A 13,038-nucleotide genomic window follows, 5' to 3' on the forward strand; every position below is an offset into this window, starting at 1 on the left:
CTAACCAATAGACATCAAACTGCTCAAGGCCACAAAAAGTAAGTAGGCTTAGAACCTTTCCACTATTCACTACCATCTTGGCAGAAGAGAACTGAAGCAAGAGACCAATTAGGAACTTATGGATTAACCTTTGGGTGAAATGTTTGACATCTTGTCTAAGGAGATGTCAGTGGGAAAGATAATAAAGGAATAAATATAAAAAATTTTCAAAATAAGATCATTTATTCTAGGTGAATCACTGTCTCTTAAGAAGTCAGCTAAAAATTTCAAAGTTTTGCATCTTAATAAAAATGGGAGAACGGTAAAAGCATTTTTAAAAAGGAAAGCACGCACAAAGGGTTAATATGATTTACTCAATATCATAGGATAAGCCATTAGCTGAGGTTACAACTTAAAGATTCAGTCTTACAAATTTATATGATTCTACAACTTTGTGTCCTGTTGCCATTTGAAAATAACAGAAAGGCAATCTTAGTATAACCTTAACTTTACATCACCTTTGAATTAAAAGTTAAACAAGAAACATGAAATTTGGTTTCAATTGTAATTTGTTAATGAACATGAAAAAAGATTCTATCTAAATCTGAAGATTGAGCATAACAAAGTATAAATATGGAAGTTTAATGTATAAAAATATGATAAATACAATAAAATCTATGACTTCAAATTCATGTTTGTATAATATACATGATATCCTACAATCACATTTTGCTTAATGTTATACTCGTATATATATATATATATATATATATATATATATATATATGTCTTTTGAAATCATACCACTAATAATTGTTGCCAAATTTTAATTCCAAATCAATAGTATTGATATTCACTCATAAATTAATAACAATGCAATGTTAATATATAAAACTCTCTTCTGGGATGTACAGTTAGAATAAAGGACTACGTAACTTCAGGATTTCTTTATATAAAAACCCTATCTACCAGATTATAGTAATTATAAAGCTGAAATAAATCCTGTCTCAAGAATCTAACATGCAGCCTTAAGTCTTTCCTTGTACCCAATTTTAAGGCACCAAAGTCAAGGATGTTTTCCCTAAGAACCCAAGTATGACAAAATGGGTGCTATCAGACATTCTTATCCATGTACCTTAATCTTAGGACTAGGCTAGACTTTAACTGCAAGACTTCCAGACTGAGCTCAAGTTCATCTTATTCTCCCTTTATTTGTTTTAAATAATACAATAAACACTTTATATTCATCACTGAAAGAGATCTAGAACTTTGATAATAAGTTATGTACTTGTTTATATGCTCCCTATCCATCCACCTACTTTTCTCTAAGTCCAAAGTTCTCATTAAAAGAAGTACTGGCGGGGGGAGGGGGGGGGGGAGAACTGGATGTTTTTCAAAGGGTATAATATGTTATGTCATATTATAAGGCAATATATTCATGGAATTGGCATCAAAAAGTGAAGTCTTGGTAAAAATGTTTAATCACTGGAAATGTAAAATAGTGCAGACCTTTTGCAAAACAATTTAGCAAAAATGCATAAAAAGCTACTCTAAATATTAATACCCTCTAACCTCAAAAACTCATTTCTATGGTAATCAATCCCAAGAAAATAATCTAAATTATAGTAAACACAATTTGTAATAGGATGTATATCATAAATGTTACTGATGAGAGGGAAAAGCTGGTGACAGCATGTTAAATGAAGAAAATTATTAAGTAAATAATGCTACATGTAACTAAGGTCTGTCCTTATCCAGACTAATGTACATTTTTAAATTTCTAAATTGTCATATTTTGAATGTGTGTCAAATTCACAGAATCTAGTTCTTTATCTATACATATGAGGGGTGACAGCTGGGACCAATATAAGCAAGTTATACACTATGAAGTTTGGAGTGTCAGATCTGTTTTATAATATGCTTCCAAATAATTTTAAGGATAAAGATACCTGTATAAAACTATGAAATGAATTCTTTATAGTTGTATTAATGGAAACAAATATTTTTTGGACTAAGCATCATAAATAATTTCTTTAAAGCAAGGGTTTGTCCATTACTCAAATTATAAACTGGAAATAATTTTTCAAAGCAAAATGCTACTAAAGAAATCAATGTACAATATGTAAATGATAGAGATTTATTATTAATTCATTTATTTTAGAGTACATTTGAGTCAAAATATGAAAAACTTGATAGCAAGCAAAACTATAATCCTATGTAGAAATCTTTATTTCTATATAACTAAAAATAAAGTTAGTAGTATTAGTGCATAAAATATAAATGACTTTTAAAGTAATATGGAGTGGTATAGAGACTCATAGTCAAAATACTTATCAATTCTTATCCTTTAATACTCTTAGTGATTTATGAAAGTAGTATGTCATATACAGTGGTGCTCCCAATCTTTACACTGTGGACACTCTGAGTAGGAGCTAATGCAAGAAATCCTTGAATCAATATACACATACATATTTTCTCAATCGATGAATACTAAAAATACAACTATTATAATTTGGTAGTCTGCAATTACTTTTGATGTTAAAAACGAATTCTTATTTTCCAACTGGAAATTATGAACTCTTTACAAAGATCTTTAAAAAGTAAATAATTTAAAAAATACGTACTACTTTGGTGATATTATTCTAAACCTACCTTATGTTTAATTAACCTTGACAACTTATTTAGTTACATATATTTTGAAGTGCACATTAAGATTCAAAGTAAAATATCAGTACTTAGAAAAGATAACATTCATCTTTTACATTTTTTAAAAAGGCGAAATCTTTAATGTGTACGTGAATCTGGGGATTATATGTAAAGTCAAAGTCACTCATATTATAACACTGAAAAACAAAACATACAGTATTTTAGGGTTAAATGGTATTCAGAATAGTCCAGTTAGTCCAATGCAATTGGAGAAATTACTAAATTATGTTTACCTTGTTTTCTTTATAACAATGAAAATCTTGACTTAAACTCACACTTTATACGAAAGTTAAATCAAAACAGATCATAGTCTTAAATGTAAAAGTATAAAACTTTTAAAAAAGAAACCTAGGAGATTTTCATGATGTGATGTGGGGGTTAGGTAAAGAATTCTTAAATATGCCACCAAAGCACAGTCCATAAAATACAAAAATCAATAACCTGGACTTTATTAAAATTGAAATTAATTGAAGTCAATTTTATAAATAAAAAGGTAAAGAATGCCCTTTTAGCATTATACTGTAGCGAGAAATATTTACTATAAAATATGGCCATACATATAACCAGGATTTCATAAATTTGTTAGGATATTTAAAAATAGGTGCTTTTTCTTTGACCCACCTATAAACATGTTAAGACTTTAGTACTTTTTCATTTTAGTAAGGTTAATTATGAACACTTACCAGCAGCTTCAAGAACCAGCTGTAGTCTGGCTTTGGCCTGTTCAGCCGGTGGCTAAAAATCAACCATAAAAGATATTTAGAAGTCAGTTTTAATATATGGAGTTTTAAATTAATGTATTATAATGCAAATATCAGAAAATTTAGAGGACTTTACCATAATATTAATATCCATCCACATCTTAACAAAACTCCATCACAGCAGCTCTACCAATCTACTCTCTCACCATAGTAAACAAATCACACTTTTCACTAATATGATGCAATAATGATTTTATTTATTTATTTACTGGAAAAAGGTTTTGTTTACTATCCAGCATCAATCAATGATACCTAAATCAGCACCTAAATCAGTACCAAATAGCAATAGCCTAAAAACTGCAATTTAATAACAAGGTAAAACCCACATTGCTAATATACTTAACACTTTACTTTATCAAGTCCTGTTATCTTTTTTGCATATGGAAAGCTGAGGAGCGAGAGCGAGGTTTTAGAATTCAAGTAGCAACTTGACCACCAATACGTCAGGCAAGTCATATCCTAAAACCAAGTATTTTCTGCTTTCCTAACTATTTGAAAGGGGCAACTATGATGAAGATAGGACACAATGTGAGTTACATGATTTTAATTCCTACTAAACGTCCTAAAATTGTTTTCTCAATACCGTTGATAATGATTCAATACCGTTGATAATGTTGAAACTAAACAACTTTCCTACCAGTGACCTTATTCTGAGATTCTCAGATAATGTGTTGACGGTATCCAAGCTATAATATGGATTATATCAAGGTTATGGGTTTTTATGAAAGACCTGTTAAAAACTCTTTTAAACACTTATGACTGTACTTTACTATATATTTATAAAGACGTCAGCAAGTGACTAAATAACCTCATATTTAAATATGATGCCATCATTGGAGAATTAACATTTTATAAGATATATTTTAATATTTCTCTGTGAAAAAATGGTTTGAATGAAAAGACTTACATAATTGGATACAGAAAGAAGATGTACAAGAAAGGTTTAACAATTTGGATGGTGCTTCTGAATAAACTGTAAGAAACAGGATGGAAAAGTAGTAGTTAAGACAAGGAGACAGACAGGGAGAGTCTTTCATATCCTAGAAGAAGGGTTAACAAACTATGGCCCTAGACCAGTGACCCGGTTTTGTAAATACGCTTTCCTGGAACACAGCCATGCCCATGTGTTTACACACTGTCTACGAGTGCTTTTGTGCTCACTCCAATAACAGCAGAGTCAATTTTTTGTGGCAGGAAACCTCGGGCCAGCAAAGCCTAAAATAATTACTATCTGGACCTTTAAGGAAAAGTTGGCGGATCTCGCCACAGAAGACAGAGAGACTCAAGAACGTGAAACAGCGGCATGAGGAGCGGGAGCTGCATAGCGATTCACCTGATGAACCGAGAGGAACGTGACCGCGGCAGGGAGCTCGGTCAGGAAGCAAGGATGATGAGGGCCTGAGGTGGAGCAGGGGGTAAGGGGGACAGGAAGAGCTGGCTTTGAGAAATAAGGACCTGGTAACAGGAGAGGACTGACTGGATAGGACAGAGGGAGGAACTGACAAACTTAAAAGCAGTACTTTCTGTCATGTTTATAGAGAAAATGTACACAACCAGGGTCTATAAAGTACTGAAAATATGTACATCAAGTTAAGCTATCACGGCAAAGTATCAGTAGAAGACCGTGAGATCTCCTGAACACAACTCTGTCAGTCACAAGCTCAACTCCCCAAGGAGGCCAAGCAGTTGGTACAAACATTTATGACGATAAGAGGCAAATACATTTGGCCTCAGTAGCAGGGAGCCCAGTGAGGGTGCAGAACAGCGCAGCTCGCGGCCCAGCTCACGGAGGCAGCGGACTCCAGCACCACCTCACTGTTGTCATCCAGGGGTACAAACCCAGGGCTGGCATTTCTTGGGTTTTCATGAGACTCTAAGTTTCCAAAAGCACCAATACTGCGCGGGGGGAAGTAGTTCTTTTAAGAGCGAGGTTCAATCCCCAAACAGAGGATTTGTGACCCCTGCCATCTCCCTAACATACACAGTAGAAAAGTGACACTCTGCAATATAACATAACTAAAATAGACTGAAGGAAATGATACTCTGACTAGCAGGTCCCTAGCAAGCTAATAGTAAACAAATCACACTTTTCACTAATATGATAAAGCGTTCGTTCAGAATGTCCTAGGAAGCAGTGTCCTCTGATAGAAAAATGTTGGACACTATTGGTTAAGATGTTACATGGGAAAGTTCCACATATTTCATTACGAAAGATTAACAAGTAATGTTTAAGACATAGAAAATTATGCAGCATGAGGAGTACCCACAACCAAAACAAAACAAAAACAAAATAACAATATTATTAAAACCTCCTACCCTATAAAATCCCCCTACGTGGAAGCTCCCTCCCTCCTCCATTTATAACCACTGTCTTGAAGATATGTAATTACCATTCCTAAAGATGACTGATGTTTCTGATAAAAATACCTGTTAAGACATATTTATATTTTCATTAATTTCTCTAACAATCTATAAGTTTCATATTCAAAGATAAAGAAAACCAGAGCAGTTGAGTAACTTGCCTCTACTAGTAAATGACAGATGGAAATTAAAGCCCTTCTGACTCCAAATTTCAGAATCCTTCTAACTAAATCATAGGACAGTCATGAAGTCAAAGCAATTAATTCCACAGATCTAAAAGCATAAGGATGAGTTTTTGATTCTGTTCAAAAGAAAAATCTGTCCAGAATAATACATTTGTCCCTGAAGATGAAATGTGATGACTCTCTAAATACATCGGCCTATATAAACATAACCTGCTAAATTTTAGCAGCACGGAGGTGGGGGGGGGGAGAACTTCAATTATGGGGAGAAATACACTGTTGGGTTTGCCAAACGTTTAAAATTTGTATTTTACAAATATTTTTACTCTTATAAATATTTAAGAGTCACTTGTCAAGCATTTTTCTTGGCTAGGGTATCTAATGTGAATGTTCTCTCACTTTCTGTTCATCTGCAAACCTCTTTCTTTTACCCTGACTAGTGAATAAATTGAATGAATACGGGATTGTAGTCTCTATCACTCACCTGCCCCTTGAATCCTTTCCAAGGGCTCCCTTGCACTGATGCAACCTGGAGTTTGTCCCAGAGGCGGGAAAGCATCACAACAGGTCTCGTGGCTGAACCTCCAGGTGCCATCTACCTATCTGCATCAGCAGCTGCTTGGCTCTAAAGAAGACGAGTTGGAATTGGGAGCAGGAAAAGAGGCAGTGTGATTTCTGTTGTCATCCTTCTATTTGCTATCTATAGTGACTTTTTAAGAAAGTATTAAGAACAAAGAAGGGACAGAATATAGAGCTAAAAGAACAATTTATACTAATATTTTTAGTTAGAAGGTTTAGAATTTTAGTAGCTGGTTTAGAATGGAAATACTTTTAAGGGCTCAAGCACCAAAGTTTCTAATGCTTTAGCTGTTTCAGAGTGTATTACACTTCAGGGACTAGTATGAATTCCATCTAAAAGTGGCAAATGGTACTATGCTATTCAGAACCAGAAATTAAGCCTTATTCAATAAATAAAAATATTCTTCCAAATAGAAATGCATGTAATATAATTTCTTAATATAAGAATTGTAAAATGAGGACATAATTAAGAACACAGTGTCACAATTATATCGTGTGAAGCAAACTTATAGATAGAAAATTATATTCCATTAAAAAATAATATTCCTTACATCAAAATTAGTGCATAATTAGATAAATATCACCAAGACTGAATTATAGAAAATAGAGCTGTTGTCTTTTCAAAAAAAATTAGTATTAATATTAACAGAAAAGTAAGAACAGCGTGGACTTGTCCTAGAAGTCTTTAAAGGATGTATTACCCTTTTTGAACTCGGCCACAGTAACTTCTTACAAGATATATCCACAAAGGCAAAAGAAACAAAAGCAAACATGAACTATTGGGACTTCATCCAGATAAGAAGCTTTTGCACAGCAAAGGATACAGTCAACAAAACTAAAAGACAACCTACACAATGGGAGAAGATATTTGCAAATGACGTATCAGATAAAGGGCTAGTTTCCAAGATCTGTAAAGAACCTATTAAACTCAACAGCAAAGGAAACAACAATCCAATCATGAAATGGGCAAAAGACATGAACAGAAATCTCACAGAGGAAGACATAGACATGGCCAACATGCACATGAGAAAATGCTCTGCATCACTTGCCATCAGGGAAATACAAATCCAAACCACAATGAGATCCCACCTCACACCAGTGAGAATGGGGAACATTAACAAGGCAGGAAACCACAAATGTTGGAGAGGATGCGGAGAAAGGGGAACCCTCCTGCACTGTTGGTGGGAATGTGAACTGGTGCAGCCACTCTGGAAAACTGTGTGGAGGTTCCTCAAAAAGTTAAAAATAGACCTGCCCTACGACCCAGCAATTGCACTGCTGGGGATTTACCCCAAAGATACAGATGCAGCGAAATGCCGGGACACCTGCACCCCGATGTTTCTAGCAGCAACGTCCACAATAGACACTGTGGAAGGAGCCTCGGTGTCCATCGAAAGATGATGGATAAAGAAGATGTGGTTTATGTGTACAATGGGATATTCCTCAGCCATTAGAAACGACAAATACCCACCATTTGCTTCAACGTGGATGGAACTGGAGGGGATTATGTTGAGTGAAGTAAGTCAGTCGGAGAAGGACAAACATCATATGGTCTCATTCATTTGGGGAATATAAATAATAGTGAAAGGGAATAGAGGGGAAGGGAGAAGAAATGGGTAGGAAATATCAGAAAGGGAGACAGAACATAAAGACTCCTAACTCTGGGAAACGAACTAGGGGTGGTGGAAGGGGAGGAGGGTGGGGGGTAGGGGTGACTGGGTGGCGGGCACTGAGGGGGGCACTTGACGGGATGAGCACTGGGTGTTATTCTGTATGTTGGCAAATTTAACACCAATAAAAAATTTATTATTAAAAAAAATAAAATAAAGTTAAAACATTACTGTTATATGGAATGATATCCAAAAAAATAAATCAGTATATAATGTACCATTAATTTTAACTCACTTAAAGAAAACTGTACTTTTGTTGGAAATTCTTACCATGCAAGGCTTAAAATTTCTAAATTAATAGTGGTCTTCTTGTGATTGGCAGCCTATTGTCGTGGATTCTCCAGAACTGTTCTGCTCCCCTTGGCAGCCAGTACACTTACTTGACTCTATTTGTAAGCCCTCGTGTTATATATAGAAGAGTATCTACTCTCTGAAGAAGAAACAAATGCTCCTGAGATGAAAGTAAAAGATAAGTCAGTCTCCTAATGGCCTGTGGAGGTGACTATCTTCAATGGCTAGACTTGCTCCCTTGACTTTGGATTTACTCTTAGTTAGTCCAATCCTCTGAGTCCTTTATAAATAGACAGCATGTCTAGAATCTCAAAATAGCGTCAAAGCTAACATTCAAAACCAGCACAATCCTTTGAGCCACAACTACATAAATGAAAAATGAGAAGCAAGCCTATTCTTATATAAGCCAGTTTATACACTAAACTATTTAAACCCTTTGTTCACCCTTTCTCATTTCCATTCCTGTTCAGCTCCCTGAAGCCCTGGCCACCACTGTGGAAATTCTGGGAGTTGATGAAACAACAGCCATTCCAGCTGCCAACAGTACTTTTGGGGTTGTTAAGAACAGAGAAGTACAAAGTCTGAAAGAAAGACTGTGGCTAAGCTAAAAGAGCACTCCAACTTGGAGAATAAACTAGCAACATTATGCAAAATCAAAATTAAGGTTGGGTTATATAGTTTTCAGCTAACTCAATTTCAAATAATCATATGTTCTTTTTACACAAAAAAGAAATGTACAAAGAGAGGATCCTGGAAAGATGGCAAATATGTTTAAGTTTTAAAGAAATTACTAAATTGTTTCTTTTTTTTCTTTTCTTTTTTTTTGGTACAGTATACTTTATTGATGGTACATGACAAGGTAGGGCTCCCCAAGCCCCTCCCCTTCCTCGGGGTCTAGGATGTAAATCGGAGGTCAGGAGATTCTCAGTGTGTTGGGGTTGATTAAGTTGGGGCAGGGACTCCCCAGCAGCTGAGGGCCTCTCTCTTCCTCTTGTTCTTGCTGGGGCTGGCGGTCCAGGAGGCTCTTACTCCTTGGAGGCCATGTGGACCAAGAGGTCCACCACCCGGTTGCTGTAGCCAAATTCATTGTCATGCCAGGAAATGAGCGTGACAAAGTGGTCATTGAGGGCAATGCCAGCCCCAGCGTCGAAGGTGGAAGAGTGGGTGTCACTGCTGAAGTCACAGGAGACAACCTGGTCCTCAGTGTAGCCCAGGATGCCCTTGAGGGGGCCCTCCGATGCCTGCTTCACTACCTTCTTGATGTCGTCATATTTGGCAGCTTTCTCCAGGTGGCAGGTCAGATCCACAACCGACACATTGGGGGTGGGGACACGGAAGGCCGTGCCAGTGAGCTCAGGGATGACCTTGCCCACAGCCTTGGTGGTGTCAGTGGAAGCGGGGATGATGTTCTGGGCAGCCCCTCGGCCGTCACGCCACAGCTTCCCAGAGGGGCCGTCCACGGTCTTCTGGGTGGCAGTGATGGCATGGACGGTGGTCATGAGGCCCTCCACAATGCCAAAGTGGTCATGGATGACTTTGGCTAGAGGAGCCAAGCAGTTGGTGGTGCAGGAGGCATTGCTGACAATCTTGAGGGAGTTGTCCTACTTCTCGTGGTTCACGCCATTCACAAACATGGGGGCATCAGCAGAAGGAGCAGAGATGATGACCCTCTTGGCCCCGCCCTTCAAGTGAGCCCCAGCCTTCTCCATGGTGGTGAAGACCCCAGTGGACTCCACAACATACTCAGCACCAGCATCACCCCATTTGATGTTGGCGGGATCTCGCTCCTGGAAGATGGATTTCCCGTTGATGACAAGTGTCCCGTTCTCAGCCTGGACTGTGCCGTGGAATTTGCCGTGGGTAGAATCATACTGGAACATGTACACCATGTAGTTGAGATCGATGAAGGGGTCATTGATGGCGACAATATCCACTTTGCCAGAGTTAAAAGCAGCCCTGGTGACCAGGTGCCCAATACGGCCAAATCCGTTCACTTCGACCTTCACCATCGTGTCTAGGGGACGCAGCTGGCCCTGCACCAGAAGATGCGGCTGTCTGTCGAACGGGGAGGAGCAGAGAGCCACCAAACTGTTTCTAAAGTAGTTTTATTTTCTCACAAGCAGTGTCTAAGAGTTCCAGTTGCTCCACATCCTAGTCATGACTTAGTGTAATCAGCCTTTTTAATTTCAAAATTCTAACAAGTGGTTTTAGTCTCTGTTTCCCCAATGATTAATGGTGGTGAGCACCTTTTTATGTGCTCATTATGCATATTTTTCCTTGGAAAAATGGATGCTTAAATTTTTTGCCAAAATTTTGTTGGATTTTCTTTTTTGAAATTTTAATTAATTTTCTCCAGGATTTTATTTAAATTCCAGTTAGTTAACAAATAGTGTAGTATTAGTTTCAGGAGTAGAATCTGGTGATTCAAATAGTGTTACATATAACACTCAGTGCTCATCACAGGTGCCTCCTTAATGCCCGTCACACATTTACCCCATCCCCCTGCCCACCTCCCCTCCAGCGACCCTGTTTGTTCTCTTATAGTTAAAGAGTTTTTCATGGTTTGCCTCTCTGCTTTTTATCATATTTTTCCTTCCTTCCTCTACGTTTGTCTGTTTTGTTTCTTAAATTCCACATCTGAGTGAAATCATGTATGTCTTTCTCTGATTTTTTTTAAAGATTTTATTTATTTATTCATGAGACAAAGAGAGAGAGGCAGAGACACAGGCAGAGGGAGAAGCAGGCTCAATGCAGGGAGCCCGACGCGGGACTCAATCCCAGGACCCCCGGTCACGCCCTGGGCCACGGCAGACACCCCACCGCTGAGCTACCCAGGGCGTCCCAATGTGTCTTTCTCTGACTTATCTCACTTAGCATAATACACTCTATTCCATCTATGTCATTGCAAATGGCAAGATTTCACTCTTTTTGATGGCTGGGTAAAATCCCTTGTATATATACCACATCTTTATCCACTCATTAGTGGATGGACATTTGGGCTCTTTCCATACTTTGCCTATTGTTGATAGTGCTGCTATAAACACTGGGATGCATGTGCCCCTTCGAGTCAGTATCTTTGTTGGATTGTCTTATTACTGAGTTTTCAGATTCTTAATCATAGTGAAAGTAATTTTTCATACATGAGATTTACATATTATTTAAACATATGCACACAAATTTATATATTTATGTTTACTTTCTAAATAAAGCTCTCCACCCCCATTGAGTGGCTTGATTTTTCACTGTCTTAAGAGTATCTTTCAAAGAAGCAGAATTTCTTAATCTTCGTGAAGTCCAATTCATCAATTTCTTCTTTTATGAGTCATGCTTTTATGGTATTATATATAAGAAATCTTTACCTAACCACAATTCATAAAGATCTGTCCTATGTTTATACCTGGAAGTTATATATGTATGTTTAATTTAATTAATTTCTATGCAGTGCAACACTGAAAAAGCTTTAATATTCTTTTTTGATATATTGCTATGCAATTGTTTCAGCACCGTTTGTGGAAAAGAATCTTCCACGCGACTGACTTTGTACCTTCGTTAAAAATCAATAGGATATATATATATATATTCTGTCCCATTGATCTATTTGTCAGTCTTAATACCAATACCACACTGTCTTAATTACTATAGTTCTTGAAGTCAGGTAGAATAAATTGTCCAACTTTTTTTTCATTTTCAAAGTAGTTTTGGCTCTTCTAGCTCTTTTGCATTTCCTATTTTAGAATAAACTTACAATTTGTGCAAAAAAAAAAAAATAATAACCACCATGTCTGCTAGGGTTTTGCAGGAGATTGTGCTGAATCTACATGACAATTTGGAAGAAAAGACATCTTCGTATATACTTACTTACGTGATACTAAGTTTGGGCCTGTATTCTTTTCTATCATTTTTGCCTTTTGGGCTTTATCTGAAGTGTGTGTGTGTGTGTGTGTGTGTGTGTGTGTGTGTGTAATAAGCAGCACATAGTTGGATTTTACTTTTTTTTTTTTTTAAAGACTTATTTATTTGAGAGAGAGCATGCGAGTGTGAGCGCTGGGAGGGGCAGAGGGAGAGTCTCAAGCAGCCTCCCTGCTAAGCAGAGCCCAAACTGGCCCGATCTCAGGATCCTGGGATCATGACCTGAGCTGAAATCACGAGTCAGATGCTTAACCGACTGAGCCCAAGGCAACCTTGGATCTTACCTTTTTATGCAATCTGAAAAACTCTTGACTTTTAATTGGTAGGTTTGGACCAATTTACACTTAATGTAATTATTAATCTACCACATGCTATTTGTTTTCTATTTGTTCCATCTGTTCTATCTGTTCTTTGTTCCCTTTTTCTTCTTTTTATGCCTTCTCCTAGATAGAGCTTTTTTTAATTCTATTTTATATTCTTTGTTGGCTTATTAGCTGTAAATCTTTTTGTGTTATTTTGGTTGTTAGAGTTTACAATATATCTTTAATTTATCACCCCCATCTTCATTACGTTACTTCATACACACTATAAAAACCTTAC

General features: G+C 36.9%; 1 protein-coding gene and 1 pseudogene across 1 annotated transcript in view; both read right to left on the reverse strand.

Annotated features, from left to right (window-relative positions):
• The window catches only part of RSRC1 (arginine and serine rich coiled-coil 1), a 398,032-nt gene that overhangs the window by 163,859 nt on the left and 221,135 nt on the right, over positions 1 to 13,038 (reverse strand). Inside the window, exon 7 of the mRNA XM_077864534.1 lies at positions 3,369 to 3,420. Within this exon, the coding sequence (XP_077720660.1) occupies positions 3,369 to 3,420 (52 nt within the window). The remainder of the gene's footprint in view (positions 1 to 3,368; positions 3,421 to 13,038) is intronic.
• On the reverse strand, positions 9,349 to 10,553 carry LOC144294273 (glyceraldehyde-3-phosphate dehydrogenase pseudogene; annotated as a pseudogene).

The sequence above is a fragment of the Canis aureus genome, chromosome 22 (assembly GCF_053574225.1).
Source record: "Canis aureus isolate CA01 chromosome 22, VMU_Caureus_v.1.0, whole genome shotgun sequence".
In the NCBI taxonomy this organism is placed as follows: Eukaryota; Metazoa; Chordata; class Mammalia; order Carnivora; family Canidae; genus Canis; species Canis aureus.